Source organism: Calypte anna, chromosome 12, assembly GCF_003957555.1.
Source record: "Calypte anna isolate BGI_N300 chromosome 12, bCalAnn1_v1.p, whole genome shotgun sequence".
NCBI classification, from domain to species: Eukaryota; Metazoa; Chordata; class Aves; order Apodiformes; family Trochilidae; genus Calypte; species Calypte anna.
Window position 1 is genome coordinate 5,183,218 of NC_044258.1, and position 23,352 is coordinate 5,206,569.

General features: G+C 44.5%; 1 protein-coding gene across 1 annotated transcript; it reads right to left on the reverse strand.

Moving 5' to 3' along the window:
- Nucleotides 1-279: 279 nt before the first annotated feature.
- LOC115599011 (high mobility group protein HMGI-C-like) lies at nt 280-8,260 on the reverse strand. The gene is made up of 5 exons (XM_030458558.1): nt 8,114-8,260; nt 7,441-7,527; nt 6,930-6,977; nt 4,160-4,250; nt 280-1,157 (listed from the first exon to the last, which is right to left on the reverse strand). Exons 1-5 carry the CDS (start codon nt 8,252-8,254, stop codon nt 1,072-1,074), a joined length of 453 nt encoding a protein of 150 aa, XP_030314418.1. The 5' UTR covers nt 8,255-8,260; the 3' UTR covers nt 280-1,071.
- Nucleotides 8,261-23,352: the final 15,092 nt, after the last annotated feature.

Genomic DNA, 23,352 nt, shown 5'->3' on the forward strand with positions numbered 1-23,352 from the left:
CTTGTCAAAGATAATTGAAATACCCACTTTGTCCCCTTAACAGGCAGGCAGAGCATCCACAAGATGGAAAATACCACTGGGATTTCTTTGTTTGCAACTGTAAATATTCTTGATTCCTCAGAATTTAGCAGGATCAGCTCTGACACCATAAGCATAAATCTGCATTCAGTGTGAGACTGAGAGCAGCCAGAAACCATCTCAGACCAAACTGGTTACTGCTGTCTCCCAAAATGAAACTACCAGCAAGCTTTTATTTGCATAGCTGCAACACTAGAGGACCCCACACCCACACATTATGACTGAAGTCATGACTAACTTGAACTGAAGCCTGAGGCTCTGCAAGGAAGCAGCCTTTGTGCAACTGGTTCTGAAGTGTCTACTCCCCTGAAATGATGAAATTCAGTGACACTGACTAAACTTCTAAACATTGTTCACTCAAAACTGCTTTCAAATACAGGGGGAATGCCACCAGGCCAAAAGTTAGTAATAGGAGGTGGCCCTGAGCTTAGCAGGCTGGGATAAAAACTTCAGAGTCAATCCTCAAGACATCAGGCAACAAGCTTTCCTCTAAAGCATCCAGGTTACTGACCACTGCAGTAGCAGCACAAGACAAGCTAAAAGCTCCATGAGGGGTTTTATTTCTGATATAGTAAGCAAATGACTCACATGGTGTCTTTCAGATGCAATCCCTATGAACAACTGAGCAAAACTCTTGGGACTCGTGGTATGATAAGTGCAGCAATTAGCTGTCTGGATAGGTTTCCTTTACTGTGTCTGTGTTACTGAGACAACACTTTCTAGTGAACTCTTACTGTCCATGGCAGGGCAAGGCACGATGTTATCAAAGTATTTTTAAGATTAATATCCTGACAAAAGATGTACTACAACCTGTGAAAGGCATTTGCCATTTCTTCCCTGAAGCCCCTGTTTGGAAGTTTGAGGTAAGCCAGCAGTCAACAGGAGAGAAAGCTTGGCCAAAGTTATTACAAAGGAAAAATTTGAAAGTTGACGTTAGAAATCCTGTTTGCTTTCCAGTCCTCTGGCTTCAGCAAGACATGAACAAGTGGCATACTACTGTGCTGTGGCTGGGATGTTACTCTGAGATCTCCTAAGACCAGAAGTTTTGCCAGGCCTGGAACCATCTTTTCCAGTGATGCCTAAAGGGAAAGATGAGGGGAGAGAGAGGGTTAGAGCTTTGGGTACAGGAGCCCAGCTGCCCAAATGCTCCGTTAGAGAGTCAGTGCAAGGTTAAAAGGCATCAAGGATCCATTCTCAAACAACCAAAGGTCTTCACATCAACATTCCCTTTGATTTTGTAACAGCTCCAGGCTATACAATGGCCTCCCCTGGCAGCATGAGGTTACTGAGAGCCCCAAAGTTACAGTGTGTGTGAAGTTTCCTGCCCTCTGCTATGCAAACACACATGGTCATCCTCTGCTGTGAGCAGTTAATATGTGCTTCCATCTGCAACCCTGGAGCCTCATGTCATAGGCATCAAGAAAGCAGACACACAGAAGCTCTGAAATGTGTCTGAGTGGGGAATGCTCCTTGCTCCACCAGCTTGCTCTGATCTGTGCCTAACCCCCTGGTATCAGAAAAGCTGAGGTGATCAGTGGAGCAGCAGAGGGAACAAAGGAGTCTGCAGCTGCCCCACCTCTCAATGAACTGAGAAGAACAAAGAGAATGAAAGATAAAATGGAGCAAGATCCTAGGGCTGCTTCTGGCTTTAGACTGGGTCTTGAAAAGTTTGCCATAAAACAGATTCCCTCTCACATCTATATTCTACTAGCCAAGCAAAGTTACTGAAGCAAACCAAGGCTGCTCTTGTAGCTTAGGAGGCAATGAAATCAGCTTCATCAATCATTCTGCAGTGGTACTCGGAGAAGACAAGACAAATGCTTCTTGGCCCAGACAAACAGAAAACTTTCAATTGAGTTGTGATTGGCAGCATCTGCAGGTAACAATACAATAAGGCCTGAATCATTAACAACCCCTGCCTGCTCCTGGATAAGCTAGAGCTGCCCGTAAAATCTTAGGAAAATCAGAATTGGATCCCCAGCTACCCAGACTACAAACATAGTCTAGCTTTCAAGCAGCACTCTGCCCCAATGCAGGCTTGCAAGTCTTGGCTGTTTCTGGTTTGGTGCTTCCTGTTTCTTGACTTTCCCCATAACAGACTGACTGAAAAGCAGGGAATCATTGTTTATTTCAATTCCTTCTTAATGTTGCAGATATGAAGCCCAGGGCTGATATCTTTCCCAATCAAGAGTTGTACAGTGTACAACTTGCAGGACAAGCAAGCATGTGTGTCTTCCTGTGCCCTGTCTCTAGCTCAGCAGCTCAAAAATCCTTACCTGAAAGGAAAAAGCAAAACAATGAACTTCACAACGGCCAAAATCTCTGGTTGTCCCAATAGGAGATTATTATGGTTGCTGACTCCTGCTAACACATCTCAGAGCAGCAGCCTCCTGCACCAGAAGCACACAAGTCTGCAGGCATATCATGTCCAAGTTAAACCCAGACCTAGAGAATGGATTCATCCAGAGAGCTTTCATCCACCTGTCTGAAAGCTGCTACAGCTGCATCTTGCTTGCAAACAAGCCACAGGATTTATAGTTTGCAGTAAGTCAGAATGGTAAATTCCCCCTTTACCTTTTTAGTCAGAAGTTAAGACTTGATTACGCCTCCATCTCAAGCTCCTGAGCAAACAAGTGCTAAGAAATTTTCTAGCAGATTGCCAGGTTTCATACTGTTCATGCTTCTCTCCACTGATTTTCAACTGCCTGGGTTGTTTTTTGCCTACAGGAAGGAGAGCACACCTTCCCCAACAGTAAAACTCCCCTCTCCACCCCTGGTGCTGAGGGTGCTGCCACAGAGCAGTTTGTGCTGCGCTGCTGTGCCCCTGCCCGCAGCATCCGCCTCTCCTGTCCCATCTGGTTCTACCTCCTGGTGGCAGGAAGGAAACATATTCCTCACTCAGACTGAAAGGAATAAGAAAGCACCCACAGTGGCTGTGGTTTGGGGCAATAAAGAGTGGTACTACAAAAAGGCAGCACCGGAGCCGAGCTCAGCACCTGGCAGCCTGCGGCTCTGCTGATGTCAGCACCCAACTGGGTGGCAGGAAGTGATACGGGAGCAAGAGCCTGAGAGGAAACTGAGTAGAACAACTGAGGTAAAATACTCTGGCATTTGATTGTGTGGCATTTCCAGGGACCTTCTAAGAACCCGAGGCTGGGTTTGGTGGCCCAGCATTGGTTTGCTCGCTTTGCACGCCACGTGCAACGGCCCCAACGGCAGCGGCTGTGCTGGCCACATGGCAAAACAAGACAACACCTGCCTCTTCTGGGCTGCTGGCCCCTTCCCCCTCCCACTCAAGGGAAAATATTCAATAAAGAGCTTTCTACAATGCTCACTGAAGGTGGGACTCAGCTGCACCCAAGTTTTCCTGGAATCTACCTCAGGAACAGCCCGGAATGGTACAGACTGGACTTGGATTTGCACTTTCCCAGGGCTGTAGTGAGGCTGCAGCTCTGGGTGCTGCATCTGCAAGTTCCTACAACAGTGACAAGTTATCTGGCATCTCACAGCAGAGAAGCTTAGGTAACTTTGCAGCCCTATACAGAAACTTTGCATTGTCTTCATGGCAGTGTGCCAGTCATTAACTGAGAGCACTGCCTTAGAAGCTGTCCTACAAGCCAGGAAGGAGAGAACAAGATGGTCCTGGGGGGCATACTAGAGAAAATCCAGGATACTAGGATGTCCCAAATGGCAAGGGGTCTTCAACTCATAGGTTTTTTCAAATAAGGTAAGAATTTCATGACAGACTACTTTTACTTTCTGAACAATTACACCAAGCCATACCTGTAACAGCAACCAGAACCTCAGATACATGACTTGAAAAGACAAAGATATGGATTCTCTTCCTAGCTTTCTCTTCTGCCTCCACTTCTGCTGAATTAGTCACAACTCAATTAGATGAAGGCAATGTGCTAACCCTTCTGTTGTAATGTGCCTGGAAGCCTTCCAAATTCTCCTCTGCTTGTAGGATTTACCAGAATGACTGCATCCACTGCTAGAGCTTTGGGGGTACATGCATGTTTTGCCAAGAGCATGGCTGCACAGTTTAGTCTCATGTAATTATGATTATCTAATTTCTAACCTTGTGTGGATGGTGTCGAGTTCAAATTCAAGTCGCTGCTTCCCTGAGGATTTCCTTCCTGAGCTGCTCCTTCTTGGACCACTAGCTGAGGCTATGAAGACAAACACCAAAAAAACCCCCCACAAAATTAGGGACAAAACTGCAAACACACAAAATGGAAGGAAAGCAAGAAGCCTGTGATCAATGTCATTTAAATAAGACTATGCAGCCATGAAAGCCCATTTGCCACCACTTCCTATATCCAACAATAGGCAAGAGCAAGCACCAGTGCATGCAATGTCCACACACATTCATGAGCATCAGAATCCATAATAAGCCACCACATTACCAGTCTTGTGACCCCACACTTTAAAAAAAAATTTTTTTTAATTCTCCCCATTATTCAGCTGTGGAGAAATTTTTTCAGCCTTGGGAATATTTTCTATAATTCAGGACACGTTTCCTGTCCTGAACAACTATACATTTTTTTCCACTGAAAACTAAAAAAAACCCCAAATGTCTGGTTTTCTTCTGCTTTGGTTTCTCCCCCCTTTCCCCCTCCATATTTCTCAGATGTTAAAACAGATTCTTTTTTAACTGAAACGTAAGAATGCTTGCTAACCACAGTTAGAATGACACATTTTGAAACATTAAAAAAAAAAAAAAAGAAAAAGGAGCCAGTGTACAGAAAGTTTCACTTGGGATGTAGCAAAGTTGTTTGTTTGTTTACAAAATACTGAGCAGCTCATTGTTTGGAGTCACAAACTCACTTACAGCTCTGCCTCACAACTCAATTAATTTAACCACAAAACCCCAAGCCTAACCCTAAAACTGCAGCTACTACAATCTGTTACAGAAGACAATGGCTGGCAGAATCTTTTCCAACCTCATTTTCAGCCTTCTATAGATGAGAAATGTCTATAAATTATTTCTAGCATGCTATAAATGTTTATAGATTGGGCAAACTCCTGAGCACCCTGATCCAATCAGTCCTGCTTTGAGCAGTGGTTTGAATTAGAGAACCTCCAAGTCCCTTTCAATCTAAATTATTTTATGATTCAAAAAAAAAAAAAAGGAAGAGTAGGTACCCACACACCTGAGGGACACCAGACACTCAACACCACTATTAGTAGATCCTGGGAGCTATAAGGATGCTCCAGACTGTTATCTTGCTCCTTCTGTGAGGCACAAAGCTCTCAAGGAAGAGGAAAGTGCCAGCTGAACTTATAAGGATTAATCAGATTATCATTACAGAAAAACAAAAACAGGCATGGATTTTTTTTTTAATTGCACTTCAAAGAGAACATAGGACAGGAAAACTATTCCAGCTAGCTTTATTTCAGATGTTAGCTTTTAAGAGCACACCCATGGGTGTCTGGGCCCCAGAAGATGGTGGAGAGCATGTTCTTAACACTGCCTGGCTGCCTGCCTTGCCCTTTCCAGTGCAGGAGCCTCTCCCCAGAGGGGAAGCAGGGGTAGCTCTCTGTAATCATGCCTGGCACACAGAACAGCTACAAAGCAGGGCTGATGCAATCTCCTGTCACTCTTGGTGTCAGTTTAACCACAAGACAGCCCTACCAGCAGCTGCTCTGAAAACTTTCCCTTGCTCTGAAACTGACTTTCAGACTTAGGGTCCTCAGCTCTACATAGTATGTACTTCACTTTTTTTGCTGCCCTGAGCCCTACAATAACAGAGCTTCCCAATTTACAGACCTGGTTGCTTTAAGCACTGGCAAGACAACAGATTTCCTTATGCAAGGTGTTTAAATACCAGGGTATAAACGGGCTTAGAAAAAGCAATAGGCTTATAGCGAGAGCTATGTGGTGAACTAGACCATGACCTCCTCACCTGGATTGCAAAGAAGGAACAGAAATTGTGCAGATTTATGGAGCAGATCCCTTTCCTGTGAGATTCAGTTTTGCACTGGGCTTGCAGACAGTTTCCCTCCACCACTATCCAAGAAATATTTGTATGGTCACTGTCATGTCAGAAAGTTCTTCTACTCTCTCCCCCATCCTGGCACTTCCTCCTCAGTAAAGATTTCCTCCCAGCCTCCTGTGTAGCCCTCATGGAATGCTCTATCCCTGTTCCTGCTGAACAAGTGTCTCCATCCTAAGCACTCCTGAAGAACAAACCACAGCTGTAGAACAACCCAATGGATTCCTGCAGCAAGTGCACAGCTTGGGTTTGGCCTGGGGTTTTTTATGGTAGCAGATACACATCAAATAATGGTTTGTGGTTGTTGTAGGGTTTTTTAATCACTCCTAATGATAGATAACATGCCATTAATTGGTCACAGGACTGAATATTGCTTCAGAGATTTCCTCTTTTTTTCATGTCTGAAATGTTCTATCTTCATCCTAATCCTTTGCTTGTTGCCTAAAAGAGCCTCCTGCTGGCAGGATTCAAAGTTTAATCATTCACCAAATTCCTCGGTTTGCTTAATCTACAATTCCTTCTTTTGAGACAAATTGACATGCTAAGCAGTAAGACAGCCCCTCAGCCCACGAAAGGACAGAATCTCTGGTCTGATGTGTCAAGCTGGCAAAGGAGTGTAGAAGCCTGCTAGGTCTTGAATTAACCACAGCAGCAGTCCTGGGCTCTCAGAATCCTTCAGGAGCTGAATGTGAGGGGTGACAGGAAAGGCAGTCACAGCTTCCCTAACCTTTTGGATTTCCAGTCAAACTATGCTGAAAGAATGTAATTGCAGACAGGGAGCCTGAAAAGAGCAAACACAACTGAAAATCCCCTAGGATCTGTGACTGGAAAAGGACACAACACTGTACTCACCCACTTGCGGGGCCTTCCTCTTGGCCTTTTTCCAGCAGAAGGTTCTACCTTTATTGAAAACAATTGGAAAAAAAGATATTTTCAGCTCTCATATTTGCTGGGCACTGTGACTGCAAACACACTGAACCTGGCGAAGGTGACCTCTGCAAGAAGTTCTTGTGAGACAAACAGCAGAAAAGGGAAAAGCTGGAGTTAGAGGACAGTTGAGGAGGAAGTGCCTGCCAGACTATGGTGGTTGTGATTATGTGGCAATGGTAGAGGATAAATGCTGGAAGGAAGCTGCTGAACAGGCAGTGTCAGCACAGGAAGGCTGGGAGGTGAGTTAGGACTAAAACCACAATAACTGCTGTGTTCAACAGTGACAATTAAAGCTGAGCTAAATCAAGGGCAACTTTCACTGTCTATCTTTAAGCTAAGAGAAATGTCCCTGCTTGTCAGTCTGATAATGGTTCCAGAAGGCACAGCCAGCTTCTTTCTCCCTCAGAAACAATTATAAGCTATTTACTCTTACCATTTGTTGAGATACAGTAATCACTTTTTTGCTTCCTCTTGGCCTTCCTCGTGGTTTCTTCACTGGCAATGGTCCCACAGCCTCCTCCTGAGATAAAAGGAGAAAATAATTTTAAAATAATGATCCCTGGAACACCTTGCACCTCATTCTACAGTGTCTTAGACTGTCCTACACCAATAACAGCACCCAGATCACTACATACCTGCTTGTCTCTGCTTTCCCAGCAGTGAAGTGCATAGAAGATGGCCAGCAATACCCCTGCTGCTTTGTGTTTTGGGCTGGGGAAACGAGTAAGTTCCCAGGACTCTGACCACAGTGCCTGCAATGGGGAGAGATTGGCCCTCTCTGCTTTAATTACTGGTGCACAAACAGAGGGTGATGACACCTGGAAGTCTCCAGTCTGGAGCAGAGATCTGGCTGACTTCTCTCATGCAGTCTACAGGCCTGAGCAGCCATGGCCTGACACATTAGAGGCATCTCTGATGCCAGTGGCTGAGATATGCCCCAAGGTACACATACTGCTGCTTTCCTGAACAGCAATAATATTTACCACAGAGCACCTCATCTCCCCTTGCTCTTTGTTAGTGAGCCACTTCCCAGGGCTGCCCACAAATCCTACACAGGTAATGGCCATAGCAATCTCAGACAGCCTCTCAGGTTGATGTGCCCTCACCTGTGGCTGCTTCTTTGGTCTCCCCCTCTTTCTCTTCAGGTCCTTGGTCAGTGTAGGTGAGCTGGGGTTCACTGGCCTCTCATGGCTCATGTTGGCACTTTTCACAGTTTCCAGGTGACAATCCAACAGGTTATTTTCCATGGACTAGGAAAGAAAACTTGTCTCCTCTTTTTTTCCTTATCTTGTTATAGAATCTCCTCTACCTGCAAGGCTGAAAGAGTGAGAGAGAATCAGGCATGACAGCTTCCTATGGTCTTTATCAGCTGTAGGAATGCTGCACATAGCAGAAATTTAGAAGCATAACTGTGTTTTATAAGCTTTTTTGGAGCATTCTCTCACATGGCCCATTCCTCACCTTCCCGAGGATTTGGCCAAAGGAGCTGATGGCTCCAGATGCCAGAGCCATCTGAATGCCTTTCCTCCCTGGCTGGCCAGTTTCATATGAACCAACAAAGACAATGTCTTCAGCTCTCTGAACTCTACTCCTTGTAGGCTTCCATTGCCTGACTCCTCAGGAGGTGAGAGACAAAGTGGTGGCAATGAGTTATAAACACCCCATTTAAGGGTAAAGCTTCATCTGGAGCTCCTGTGTCATCAGATACCAAAGCTAATCCTGAGACCCAAATCCACAGCAGAGAGTCTTATATGAGGATGCTTCAGAGAGCAAGTATCAGGGTAAAAACTCTTCATGAAGTGAATTTGGCTCTGAAACTGCTCCTCAAGAGTTTCTTCCTAATCACTGGCTGAACAGATGCTATCTGGAGGGATAGCTTCAAATCATTTCAGAGCACTCAGCCTCTGGTCCTGCACAAGGTTCACTGTTTCCTACAGGACAGAAGAAGCCACCCAGACCTGGATTTTGCTTGGATCCTGAGCATGGATTTGTCTGATGCAAGTTTTGTACCAGCAGGCTTGCAGTCAATCTCCTCCCTGTCCCCAAACTCTCCTTAACACCTGCTGTGGCTGGAATGAGCCCTGATCTGATTTTCTTGCTCTAAGCATTGACCAAGATTTGAGCTGTTGAGGGTACATAGGAAACCAATGACTTTCCTCTGTGTTGTCTGCTAGAGAAGGTGGCATCTGGCTATGAGCCTTTACAGCCTCACATCCAAGAAAAGGAGGGAAGAAACATTGACCAGAAGCTCAGCTGGCACCTGAGTTCCAGGCACATTCAGAGAGGTGAGGGTCACTGGTCTCACTTGCATGGCAGGTAAATCCTACCCAAGGATCTGAGTTCAGCTCCCAGTTTGCTGATCTGGTTGAAGAAGGCACTGGCAGCCTCCCCAGACTCTGTCCCTCTTTCCTTCTTGCTCAGGAGGGAGGGCTCAAGACAGTGAGAGGGGTTGAGGAGAGTGAGCTGGCTGGATAGAGGACAGCAGTGCTGGCTGAATCCTCTTTTGTCAGTATTTCTTACCACAAAATAAGTAGCTGAGAATACTGGGGTTGGGAAGGCAACATCAAAGCTTGCTTAGGAAAGTAGAAGTACATGTATGAACAAAGCATTTCTACCTTCTGTGTGAAGCCATTGTCTCCTCTGTCTCATCTGGATGTTGCAGGTGTATTCTACCTTGTCCATAGAAGCTCTCCTACCTCCAACTGAGAAATGTTTTTGCAGCCCTCTGCTCTTTTTTTGTTTCTCCTTTCTCACTTGTTAAATGAAAGGTAACAGAGTGCTTAAACAGCTCTTTGTCCCGTGGCCTTGAGCGCTGCTGGGTCCCCAGGTCCCTCTGGCAGCCTCTGCCTGAGGCTATAAAGGCAGCAGCAGTACAAGAGCTGCACCAGGTAGGTGAGAGTGCCAGTTTTCTTCAAAATAATGCTGAAGGGCAGAAGTGGGTTCAGCTCCAGTTCCTGCAGGAGCAACCCTACCTGGTGAACTCCCTGATGTCCCTTCGTGCATGGACACTGCTGGGAGCCAGCTCACAGCTGCTGCTGCATTCTCAGCTTTCCCATCAAACCCAGTGATCAGAGGGTGATGCAAAGACCACAGCTCAGGTCTCTGAGTTCAGGCTGCATCTGGAGGGGAGACAGTTAGGAAAATGCAGTTTCTTTGTACTTTGAAGTCACACGCAGATGCCATCAAATCCCTGGGAGACAAGCATGAAAAACCTTTGCAGTCTCTTTCAGAGAAGAGCTGTGCTCTCAGAAACGGTTACCAGAGCTTTGTAGTTTGATCAGATGCTCAGGTTCCAAAGATGAGAGGGCCTTAACTGAAGACACCACCACAGCTTCCACCTATGGATCACAGTAATCTGACAGCACTGCATCTGTGCCTCTTGGAATCCAGGTCCTAATGCTAATATGTGGAAAAGAGTTATCGAGGAAATATAAACACATCCTTAAAAAGCATCCTATGTGCATGGTAATGCCAAAGTGTAAGGGAAAGAATGAATGACAGGGTATGGCAGGTAGTGCCAAAGATAACAACAGATGTGGTTATACCTGGGGGAGAATGAGTTAAATATTTGTATTTTTTCATCTCAGATTGCACTATCTGTTTGGTCACCTCAGGCTCAACACAGAATCTGAAAATGTCACTGGCAGATGCAGCAAGAAAGCTTCCAGCCTTCCCTCCATATTCTAACAAGATGTACACAGTCATGACAGCCACTGCAGCCGTGGCTCTTACTGACACAGCCTCTCTCGTGAGTTCACTGTAACTGAGACCTGCATCAAATCCAAATTTTGCAAGTCATTGTTCAAGTGGGAGCAACCACAGTGTACAGAATTCATATTTCCCCAGATGCAAAGTAAGCTTTTGCACAATGACTCTTTTCTCAATCCTGACAGGCTGATACACTCTACAATGTCTTTCACATATCCAGCAAGCTTTCTACAAGCAGGATTGCAGACAAATGTAGAGAGATTGCTTGAAGATAGCAGTGTCTTTGTACAGCTCTCTCCCACCTTCCCATCACCCACCCAAGCCACATGCTTCTTGAAGCCTGGTGTGAAAAGAAAAAGACACAGGCAAAGCTACACCAGCATCAGTCCTTAGGGCTACTGTAAGCTTTACATGACTGTGTAAGATGCATACAAAACAAAAGCACCTGCTGCAATTCTGCTTCAAATTTCCCAACAATTGCTTTCCATTTATATACATAAAAACCAAACCAATACTGATTCCCATGGTACGCTGAAAACCAAATATGCTTTCCAGGGTCACTGCACTCCCTGCTGAGAGTGGAGACAGCAGGGCTGAATTCCAGTCCAACACAGTCTACAAGGGCACAAGATTTTAAATCCTGTCTGAATGCTTGTGGGCCTTTGCTACCTTCACGTCAGCCATATAGACAGCTTTGCAAATGATGCAGATAAGTCAATGCATGTTTTTTGGCAGTATTCAGATCTCTCTGGTGCAGAGACACCACCTGAACAAAGCACCTCATGTTCCAAAAGCATTCCCAGGCACCTGGCAGAGGACAGGGGACCCTCACTTTGTGTTTAGGTGCTAAGCTGTACAAAGCCAGTTTTCTACCATACCAAATTCTCAGGAAAGAGAAAATTCTCCTGGGGACAAGGGAGCTGTAACCTAACAGGGTATTGAACAGTGTTCTTGAGGGACTTTTCCCTTTCCACAGACTACATAGGGAGCCTTGTGGATAAGCCTGCTGATTTGGGCTGGCAAATAAAACTGCAAGACCCCTTCCTATGTGTTTCCTCAGGGAGGTTAAGTTTTAGGCTATGTCCTTGGGATGAACACAATATGGCACAGGGATGCTTGAGACATGGTACCAAAACCCCCAGACTGCACGCATGACTCACAGCAACTGCTGCCAGAAAATGATTGTCTAGCTGCAGTGCCCACATAAAAAATACAAAGCTCACAAAGCCTTTTTCAAAGCATAATAGGAGTGTGATTATGAGAGACCCTTCATTATAGCCTTAACTCTGCCACTGTCTCTATAGTAATAGGAAAAAATATCCTCAAATCACAACTCCCACTTAGTAGCAAAGTGCCATTGTTCTGCTGTCATGAGTGACAGAGTAAACCCAGGGTAACTTCACTGATGTGAACACAGTCACCCTTCAGTCCCTTTAGTAAAAGAGGGAGGCAAAAATTTGGCCCAAGCCCTGCATCAAGCAGAGGAAGATAAAAGACTTTGTTAGTCAAGACGTCTACAGAAGGGGCCTAAGGAGCTGAGCAGAGAGAAAGCTTTCGTTCCAACAACTGCAGCACTAACGCTCTGCACACACATTATGAGAAATTACTTTCACCTTCTGAGAAATCAAGTGCTCCTGATCAAGTGCTCATGTCTTTTCAGAGCTTGCAGCAGATCAAGAAATACCACAGCTTGTCACAGCTCTCCATGGATTGTTTTACCAGAAAGGCAGGACAGCCAAGCACTGGAATATCTCCCTTGGGAAAGAGCAGTGGTAGTAATAGTCTGGGCAAATGCACTCGAGGAACTTAGGGGCTATTAAGTCAAGTTTGTGGCAACAGCAGGTAACTGCCACTGCCTCAGAAATCACACTTGTCATTTGTTCTTGCATCACCAGAGTCCTTCAGCAGCAACATTCCTCTCTCTTCTGCTTTTCAGCCCACTCTACCAGATGTACTCAGTACTCTGACCTCCCCATCTTGCCCAGCTGAACAAGCCAGTGTCTTCCAGATTCTTGGGATATGATAAAATTTCCTGATAATTTTGGTTGCCATTTACACCCTTTCTAATCTGAGCTCAACACTGCTGAATATAAAAAGGATCCTTACTCTCAAAACTATTTGCAGTGAGAACAGCTTGATAATTAAAACTCCCACTCACCTGAAAAGCACAGGCTAAGCAACTCACCAGTTTCCAAACTGGTTAAATCAGCAAGCTAGTCCACTGTCTCCAGCATATCCTGACTCATTAAATATCCAGTTCAGAAGACAGAATTAAAGCTTACATAGGACAAAAACTACAGGAACCATATGGGCCTCCATGTTTCACATCCATGCTAGGGACCAGGTGAAGGTCTGACAGGAACTTCTGTAGCTCTGTCTACACAGTTACACTTAAAAGTTTGTTACAGATTTCTCTGAAAATGCCTTCCTGTCTTTCAGTTCCACAAAATGGTGCATAGGTGCCTGGCAGCATGGTGAGTGATGCTGGTGGTGAGGCTGAGATGAAAGGACTCAAATGAGGCAGGAAGAGTCCATCCTGTCTGTGCCTGTTCTTTGGAGATGGCCAGCAAGGTAGGCAGATGTTACCAGCTGGAGTAGGAGTTTATGGACTGAAGATCCAGCTACTAGGAAACAGTGACAGAAGCTTTTTACACACTGAGTCACGCAGAGCTACATGGCAAAAGCTGCTGAGTTCCAGGCAGTGATGTGGACACAAACAGGGTTTCCTGTTTCCCAGATCCTGAGCACACAGCCTCAGCACAGCACCCATGCACTGCAGCAGCACTCTCCTCAAAGAACCTCTGCTTGATGCAGCACCTGACAACTTATTTCTTTCCCTGCCCAGATACCTGAGGCAGTTACTACTCTGAGAGGCCCCTTGTTCATCCTAATCCATACCACAAACACCACCATGGCTCTGCTGTAGCTAGTTTAAAATACTCCCATTCCTCTCTTAAAAAAGTTAGGATTTGCACTTGTCTGTGGAATCAGTCAGCCCCTGTGTGGAGTGCTGGCAGCACTGAGGTCTTACTCACTTCTGTATGTGCAGGACTTTCCCTGAAGGTTTCCCCACACTTCCACAGTGAAGGGCTCAGCCTCACTCCTACCTCAGTGCCATCAGCTTCCAAACCCTGAAAAGGCCCCAGGACTCTTATGACCAGATCAGGGAAAGCAATGAGACAGACAACCACCTCAGGGAAGACATGAAAAAGCATTGGATAACAAGACCAGAGAGAGATCCAGAATCTGTTCCTGATTCTGATCTTGGGCAAGACACAGTTTCTGTCTATGAGATTATGAAAAAACATTGGAAGTATTAACTGAGCATTAGTATTAGGCTGAGCATTAGGTCATTCATGTTTGTGGAGTAACAGCAAGAACCCCCAGTAGAAGAGACCAGAGCATGGTGTCATTAGCAGACTGCACCAGCAGCCTCCCCCGTGCTGTGGTGAACAAAGGAGAGACTGTTGCAGGTGAAGAAATACATCCCAGGACCAGTCACACCCTGCTGAGCAGCCACACACTCTTTCCCCAGGAAGCAGAAGGCTCATGAGACCTATTTGGCCCAAAGGTGTAAGCTGGAGTTCCCTGCCCTGGGAATCTGGGATGGAGCAGCCCTGTGAGCAAGGGCTCCCCAGTGGGGCTGCAGATTGCTGAGCTGCACAGCACTCACAGCCAGAGGATACCTGCCCAGTTCACCTTCTGTCCAAGGAAACTCAAATACCAAACTCAGGAGCCCAAGTCTTGAGGCCACAGCCTCTGGTCTTAAACACCCCTCCAGCACTGCTCCCAGAAGTCTCAAGCCAGCTCAGTGACACTTGGTGCCTCTGGGCACCTCCTCCAGTAGGGAGTAGCCTCCCTACTGTTACACATTAAGAACCTGGTAAAATTCTCCCTTAAGGACTTTGTCCAAAGGCCCAAATGTTTGCTAAGGGACTTCTCTTAAAGTCCCTGTCCAGACTCTTTCACCAAAAAGCAAGCTCTCCAAGCACTGCCAAGTTCAGTTAGCGGAGAAAAAAACAACAAATAGTACTTAGAGGGAAACAAAAGGAAAAAGAGCAATCTGTGGTTACTAAAACTAAATTAAGAATCGCAATCATCTTTTATTGATCATCCAGCATCAAGCCTTGCTCCTCTGCAGAATAACTCTCTTGTTCAACCCAGCTGCTGACATGTGCCAAACACTGTCCACTTGTGCAGCACCAGGAAATGGCCTCGGTGTTTCCCAGGGGGATTTGGCACCCGGCACAGGGACACAAGAGGCAGCAAGTTTTGTGCCTCCACCTATTTTCAGACATTCTCTCTCAATTACCAAGATGCAATTTATTAATCCCAGTGCCCCAGTAAGCCCCAGCACCTTGCAGATGAGCTCCCCACAGGCATTTCAAAGGCAGACTTGGTAACGTGGTAAGAAAGGAACAAGGTTACCTGGTGAGAAGTTGGGCAGCACCACTTGACCCGGCCCCAGCAGACCTAGCAATGGAGGCAGGAGAGAACGATGGAGGCATCCAGTAGCTGACACCCCTCCTGCACTGGAGAGGAGCAGCTACCCAAAGTCTCTGCACACATTCATTTCAGGAGCCTTACAAGGAGCTGAACGCTATTTCTTGCACTCCCAGTCGGCGACAGGGAAAGCAGCACCAGCACTGCCAGTGATCTCCTTCTGATGGCAGTCCTGAGTAGTGACAGCAAGTGAAACCCGGCTCACTTCAGCCCTCCTGGAACCTCACCCTGCACTGGCAACAACCAGAAACACGAAAAATCCCCAACCAGACCACTTCCACCAGGCGGTTTGTACCACTGCCCTGCTTACTAAAAATAAGGCCAGTTTCCAAATGTGAAAGGAACGAACTGAATAAAGGGGACAGATGATTTCACGGATTTTCCTCTGTACAAAAAAACACTGGAAAGAATCATGCTGACCCTGTTTGATGAAACAAAAAAAACCCCCAAACAGCCCCAAATGGATAGCCCCAGGAAGGCTGGGGATGACAAAGTGGTTATTAATCTGAGTGCAAGATGTGCTGGGAGCATTTACTCTAAGCCACAAATAAAAATTGGAAGCTGACTTCAGTTGAGCATAAAGATATTTAGAAAGGAGACGTTGCATGGCACCAAGTTAGGCATTCTGTATTGATTGTGTGAACAGCCATTAGAGCTGGAAAAGGTCCCCAGAAGTATTTTGCCAAAAAGAATGCAGGCTTTTCATATCACTGACTTGGTACCTTTAACACAGGTATATTGGCTTTTCTGGCACATCACCATAGCATAACAAGAATACTGAACTATGTAAAATATCTTAAAATATGACTCCTCTTTATGTCAAGTAGTAAATTGCTTACAGTGACATTACAACTGAATAAAATAAAGACTAATTTTTTTATTTTTTTCTTTTTCTTTGTCTCAGAGCCATCCATATAAATGATTTGCAATCACTTGAGTTCCTCGGTGGTTTCTGAAAATGTCAGAAAGGCACCTAAATCACTTACCACAGCCTGGAAAATACCAGTCTTGACCTTATTATTGGTATTAGTATTACACATATTATGCATAGTAATTTATTTTATAATAATATTATGTATTAGTATTATGATCTCCTGGTTAAAGAGGCACATGAGGGCTCTGGAAAAGTGTCCAGTTCTTGAGGAAGCCACGTACTTCCTCTGTGACCTCAGAAGTCACCTTTTTTCTGTGTTCAACTTCTAACAAATAGAGTGGAGATGAAACAGGTAACATCTGCTTATTTAGACAATATGTTCTAAGGTAAGAGATACATCAATGTAATTGTGTAATTGCACAGATCTTTGGCAAAGTGGCTCAAGACTTTATTTGGAGCCCCTAACCACTAATAAAACAAAATAAAAATGAAAAGTTAAGAAAAGTCTCTGATTACCCCTGCAACAGTGCCTAATAAAAAAATAAAATAAAGTAGTGTATTAATTCAAGTACCTGAAAATTATTAATGCTTAAATATATCTAGCACATCTATCAAAACCCTTCTCTGAACACACTACTGAATTGAATAGAAATACAGAAACTTTTTTTCTTTTTTAGTGAAAAGTATTTAAATTATTCTTTCAAAATACCACTAGAGACAAAGTTGCTTACATGCTGTACAGAGTTCTGTATAAATAATGACTGTGTCAAAACCTGGATTAGGATGCTTTGTATAAAAGGAAAAAAATTCCTGGTGAGGAAGTCTTGAACTTGATTCCACAGCATTAAATCAGAGATGGCTGACTGTCCATAACTGATACAGAACATTTTTAATGCTGTAGAAATGAAACTTCTAGTTAGGAAATGTCAGAGGTAAAACTGGCACAGGGAGCCTTATTTAATCTTTATCGGGCAGATATTGGAGGACAGGGTGCATAATTTCATTAGTGTTTCAGGCTGAGAGAAATGATTGGATCATTCTGTATATAAATGACTGTCAGTTCATTGTTATCCTTGGGCTGAGTCCAAAACTGAAGCCCCAGTCCCAGAAAATGTGTTCTTGATTTAAAAACACTACCCTTGGACATGTGTTCCAGTGGTTAATCCCTTTTAAAAAGGGTGCTTAATTTACAATTTGATTCGTGTGCTTGCAGATTGCAGGTGCTGGTTCTTATCATACTTTTCTCAGATAAGCACTCAGTCTACCTATTCCCTGCCTCCCCTGCTCAGCAATACTTCTACATTGTTATCAAGTCCACTCACACTATTCTTCTAAAAAATTAAAGAGGCTGAGCTCCTTAAGACTCACACTGTACAGCTTTAAAATAAAAAATCAAATCAGTTTTGTGCCCCTCTCTTCATCTTCAAATATTAATACTGCTTAAGAAGAGGGGCACCAAAACACTGTGACCTACTTCAGTAGCTGCCTTGACCCCCATTATACCAGAGGTAAAATTAATTCCTCTTTTCCACTCCTGTGGTTTAACAGCCAAGGATCTTTTGTAAAAGCCCTTTAAGAAAACAAAACGATTTTTTTTGTTGTTTTTATTTGTTTGGGTTTTTTTCTACAGCATTCCTATTTATTTCACAAGTTTCCCCTTCCATCCATTAAATATTGGTGTTTCTTTTTACCTTTTTGGCCCATTCTTTACTACTTTATGCAACCCTTGTTCAGAAGGTAAAAATTACCTCTCCCCCCCTTAACTTTACTACAGCAGCTCCTTAGCACATCATTTAACTTTAAAAACTTGAATCAACCAACATGTCCTTTGCCATTCTGTGGTGTGGTAGTAGCTGTGTATTCTGCAAAGAAGGAGAATTAAGATGATTATCTGGGACATAAATATCTTAGATATCATAGATATGTTGCCAGCAAAATGGATTTACCATGTGCTGATTCCATCCAGCTAGGTAGGTGAAGATACCATCAAAGTTTCCCTGGGCACACCTGGTCCCTCTTCCCTCTAACCCTGCATTCAAATCCTAGGATTTCTTCCCTTGGGCAGCCTCCATGCCAAGAGCTCTGAAAGCCAAAGATTCAAGCTGCCTGTTTCCAGTGTACATCAATCCAGTGCTGTGCTGAACAGAGACCTGGATCCTGGGTGTCAGGTGCTGAACAGGACTGCCCTGACTTGTCTGTCCTGCTCCTGGCCCCAGAGCACCTTGAGGAGAGCAGTTCCTGGCTAAGGGCTGAAGCCTGTTCACAATTGCACCTTCTGATGAAATTTCTCTTTTGAGGGTCCCATAGAGGAGGAACAAGCATGAGCAGGGACCAATCAGCAGAAAAACAGCAGCGGCCAAATCTAGAGGACAGGAATTCTCCAAATTCCCCCTCCAGGGGGAGATGAAATAAGCAAAGCTTTCACTTTTGAGTGGCTTGCTAAATTATTTATGTCCTGAGAGGGTTTTGCGTGTTTGCAGCAAGACCTGCCCAACACAAGGGCCAGCTTGTGCTTGCAAGATAGTTACCAGTTTCCTTCAGGAAGCATCCAGATTTTACCAAAATGCAGTGCAAATCTCTGCTTGCGTTCCTATTCCTTATCTTCACTCTTCCAGAAAAGAGAGTGGTCACTCTGGTACAGTGTGATATACATAGGCTAACACCAGCTGGAGATTCATCTCTGTGTAATCCCTTTCTGTTAGACAGGTGTATATAAAGAGCCTCATTCACTGCTATCCTGATCTTGTCAGAATTCTTGTGTGCACAAACCTGTATCTCCTAAGTGTAATGAAAGCTTGCTTCATAGGAATTGTTCTATACATGCTTATTATTCATTAATACTAATGAATATTTTAACTGGAGGTGTGATCTCCACAAGATAAGAAACAGATTTGCTGTGCTCTACTTTATCATCACAATGGAAGAATGCCCATAATATTGTATTTCTTCATATTATGCACAACAGCAATTTGAACTCTCTGGATGATGCAGGGTTACAAAAATCTCACTTTGAGAAAGTTATGGACTTGCTGGAAGGCTTCCAAAAATCAGAGGCTTAGAAACCAGTCTGTTAGGAAAGATTGAGGAACTGGGTTGTTAAACCTAGAGATAGGAAAAGAAAAGGACATGATAATGGCTTTCAGATACACGGAGTAGTGCAGCATCTAGGAAAGTAATAATGTATGGGTAGGATTAAAAGTCAGTTTAAATGCAGAAGGGAAAGTTAGGGTGAACATTAAGGACAGTCAGACAGACAGGAAAGGAAAGCACTGGAATAAGCTGCAATAAATAATTATTAATTATTAATTAATTATTAATAATAAGCACTGGAATAAGCTACAATTTTGTGGAGCTCATGAAGAAGCTAACATGGCCACACACACATGGATTGGCATGGATGGCAATAAGGCTTCCCCAGAAGTGAAGTGTTTTTAGCAACTTCCTAGGCTGCCTCCTAGCTCTCTTTTCTGTGCCATGAGGTTTCTAACAAGGCCATGGTTAAGTATGTTCATGCAGAGCTGTACCTATCAAAAGGCCAGAACAGCTGACTCATGGGGACAGGAATTAACTTCTTCTTGTTCTGCATGGCTGCAAAATCCCCTGAGCTGGCTGGGTATTTGGAATCTCTGGAATCCACCTGGTCCTACAGCTACAAAGCTTGTGAATCACATGGGGGAAGCTAAAGTGTATTTCACTATTTCAGGCCCAAAATGTTGTCAATTAATTACCAGAGATGGTAGACTTTGGCTCTTGCAATGGGAAATCAATCCTGCTAAAGCAACATCATAAACACTATGAGCTGGTAAGAAGGCTGACCCTTTTCTACCTTTACAGCAGGAGAAGAGTTCCTGTTCCTGACAATGTGCAGACAAGGAAGGTGGGACAGCTGAGAATGAGAAGTGAGGAGGGAACAGCAATCCTGCAGGCAAGAAAGGTGCAGCTAGAATTAGAAAGAGTTCACACCCTGTTCAACAAAGCCATGTGCAGGCATTGTGAACGATGGCCTTGGCTTAGAGATGGCCTTGGAGGAACTTTGTAACACAAAATGAATCTTTGACCAGCAAACAGCTGAGTCTGAATGAGGACCACACCCCAGGGGGAAAGTAAAAAAAGCTGGGTAATTCTCATCTGTGACCAGAGGCAACCAATAGTATCAGCAGAGGGACCCATGGCAAGCAGCCCACATCAGAGGGCTTCCCCTAAGACACAGAGCAGGAATCCTGTAGCTGGGGAGCACAGACTGGCAGGTGTAGCAAGCAGCATCATAAACACTGGGGGGGAAGCTGTACACATGGAGGAAGATGTGTGTTTCTGTGGGAAAGAGCTCAGGCACACAACCATCCCTTAGGTCATGCCATCCAAAAGAGCAGCACAGCAGCACCTCGTAAAGGAGGAGTATTTAAAGGAAATGCAGTAGCTCCTCATGATACCACACTTAGAGCTACCCAAAGATGCTTTGGTGGCAATAGGACTTACTGGCATCCTAGCTGGAAGGTCTGAGTTTCTGTAAGAGAGATGCAGTGTAAGACAGACAAGTCTGTCTCTCCTCCACATCTGAATAAGGCCATTCTGAAGACTGCAGCATACATCTCCTGTAGTGATAGTGTGCTCCTTCCAACATTCCTGTGGGACCTGCTATAGGTGACCCTGCTTTGGCAGGGGAGGTTGGACTAGGTAATCTTCCAAGGTCCCTTCCAACCCCTAACTTTCTATGATTCTTTGATTCCCTCAGTTATCAGGCAAACCAAAGGCTGGTGGGTCCCAAGAAGAGAATCAAAGCTGTGTCCCAGACACTATGTCATATAGGTTCATGCTAAAGCAACAACAATGGCAGAGCATACCATGATTCCATACCATAAATACCATAAATCTTCCCTGATTTAACAATGTATATCCCATCTGCAGCTTCAAGGTACCATTTCCTGAATCCTTTGAGGCCTTAAAAGAGTGGAAGGAAGCAGCTCACACTTACTTTTAAATACCATCAAATTTCTTACAGTCAGGCTGAAGAGCCCATGAAGTCAGGCTGTGTTGGAAAGATGTCTGCAAAGAACCAATAAACATAGTGATGGTTGAGCTGCAGAGCCAATGCCAGGCTTACAGCACAGGTACAGCCTCCAGGCTGTGCCCCTGGCAAGGTGGCTGCTGCTTACCCTTGTCCTCTTTGCCATTTAATCTTACAGCAAACAACTGAGCTTCAGAAGGAAATGTTTCCTTACCAGAGCAGTATCAAATTAGCCACAGGCTTCATATTTAAGGACCTACAACTTAAAGGCATTGGAAGGCAAGCACTCAGGCATGAGACCTACTTAGTGAAGCCAAATGATCAGGCTATGAGGATGCCAGGGAAGGGGAATAAGGTGACTTTAGTCTCAGCAATGGCACCGTAGGGTCCAGGAATGAATGCTGTAATAGAGGACTCATCACAGTACAGCCCCAGCATCACTGGCACAGGTACAGGAAAACACAGCTCTAAGTCCCTGAACTTGTGTTGTCCACACCTGAGATAATTTACAACAGACTGGAGAAAATTGCAGGGCACAGTATATTATCACATGTGCCATGTTCTTACCCCTTTCCTTCACCATCCTTTGAGGAAAGATACGATGGCAACACACGACTGGAAAAGAACACATTTTGCTTTACCTTTTTCAAAAGGCTACTGGGAGAGAGAAGGGAAGGGAAGGGAAAAGAATATGTAAGCAAAAAGTAAGTGCCTGAAGTGTTGCTCCTGCTCCTTTACCAGGCACAACCCAAATCCTGCAGAGACAGCAGGAATACCCCCATTTCCGTGTAAAGGGTGACATTTTCTGTGTCACCACACAGTGGCACTCTCCCCACACATTTCCCAGAGGTAAATCCGAAGGTTCTTATCCCCTTACCGAGCTATCTCTGAGCATAAAATGCCACTGAACAGACAGGGTTTTCAGAATCCAGAAGTAACTGAAATGTGTGCAACTTGAATCCATCAGAGATGGCCAGACACCTACTTCGACAGCACAGGTATCAGGTGATCACAAGTTGTTAGAAACCAAACACCAGGAATATCTGATTTTAAAATTTCTGGTCAATCTACTCTTACCATGGTTTTGACTCCCTTGCACTTGAAGATTCTGGGTTCAACACTTTGAGATCTCAGGTATTTTATGAGTTCTGCCTTCCAGAACTCTGGCAGCACCACTCTAAACTCTGGAAAATCATTAATACTCCATGGCTTTCCCTAAGGAAAAGTCCCAAGGACTCTGAAGCAAATACACATCTACCAGAACACCTCTCTGCTGGACATGCTTCATGTGTGGATTTATTCAAGGTGAGAACAATGGTGTGTTGATAGGGCTGTGCTAGAGAAACAAGACTAGGTAAGGGGAAGTGATAGAAAAAGAGGGATATGTTGGAAAAGAGCCATCCACACAGGCTTTCCTGGTAACTGTCACTTTTTCTCCCACGCTAAATGTCCCAGAAAAAACACAAGCTTTAACCTTTACAACCACATTACACAGAAATAAGGCATCAGAGCTGATGTCTGTAATGATGTACTTCTTAAAAATAGAGGAAGCCTGAATAATGTGAAAAGTCTTGCTCAGCCCTTCCAACTGATTTTGGATGGGGACAGCTGTGTGCTGGCCTGATGGTGATAAAATATGTGTCCACCCCAGTGCTTTTCTCCAGTTCTCTAAGGCACAGATTGATTGTTTGGGATTTGGGGATATCTGCTCAGTTGTATTTAGCCTCCAGTAGGACAGACTATGGCTGAGGATGCAGGTGCTCAGATGTGAACCTTGAGCCCTGCCTCTTGCAACCTCCACCTTCTCACTTTTCTCAACTCCTCAGTTCTTAAGAAAAGTTTTGTGCTTGTTATGACATAGATGATAAAGGTGATTCTATAAGTACTGGTGAAAACATGGCAAAAACTCATGCAGTACCTTCAAAGTGTGAAGGGAAGAGGGGTCTTCAGAAAAGGTCCTATCAATTTCCAGCTATTTCTGATCAGTCTCCACCTTTGCAGCTGCCAGTTCAGATGAGCTGGGCTATCTGCCAGTTACCCAAGCAGAAGAATCCCAGATGCTTGCAGAGATCAAAAGGATTATCATACATATATGGCATAAATAGTAGTGACAGTGATTCATGGGCATGAGGAAACTCCATCCACAGCCAAACCTCTATTTGGAGGCTGGTCCAGAATAGTCAATCCATCAATTAACACACAGGATCTTACCTAGGGGAACTTTATCTTCCCTATTCAAGAAAAAAAACTCAGAT

Bases quoted from the DNA above. Each gene is read 5' to 3' on its own strand.
- LOC115599011 (XM_030458558.1), bottom strand. From the start codon at position 8,254: ATGGAAAATAACCTGTTGGATTGTCACCTGGAAACTGTGAAAAGTGCC. The intron at 7,528-8,113 runs GTGAGGGCACAT...CTTTTATCTCAG, and splicing joins GACCAAAGAAGCAGCCACAG to GAGGAGGCTGTGGGACCATT. The intron at 1,158-4,159 runs GTTAGAAATTAG...CTTTCCCTTTAG, and splicing joins CTCGACACCATCCACACAAG to GCATCACTGGAAAAGATGGT.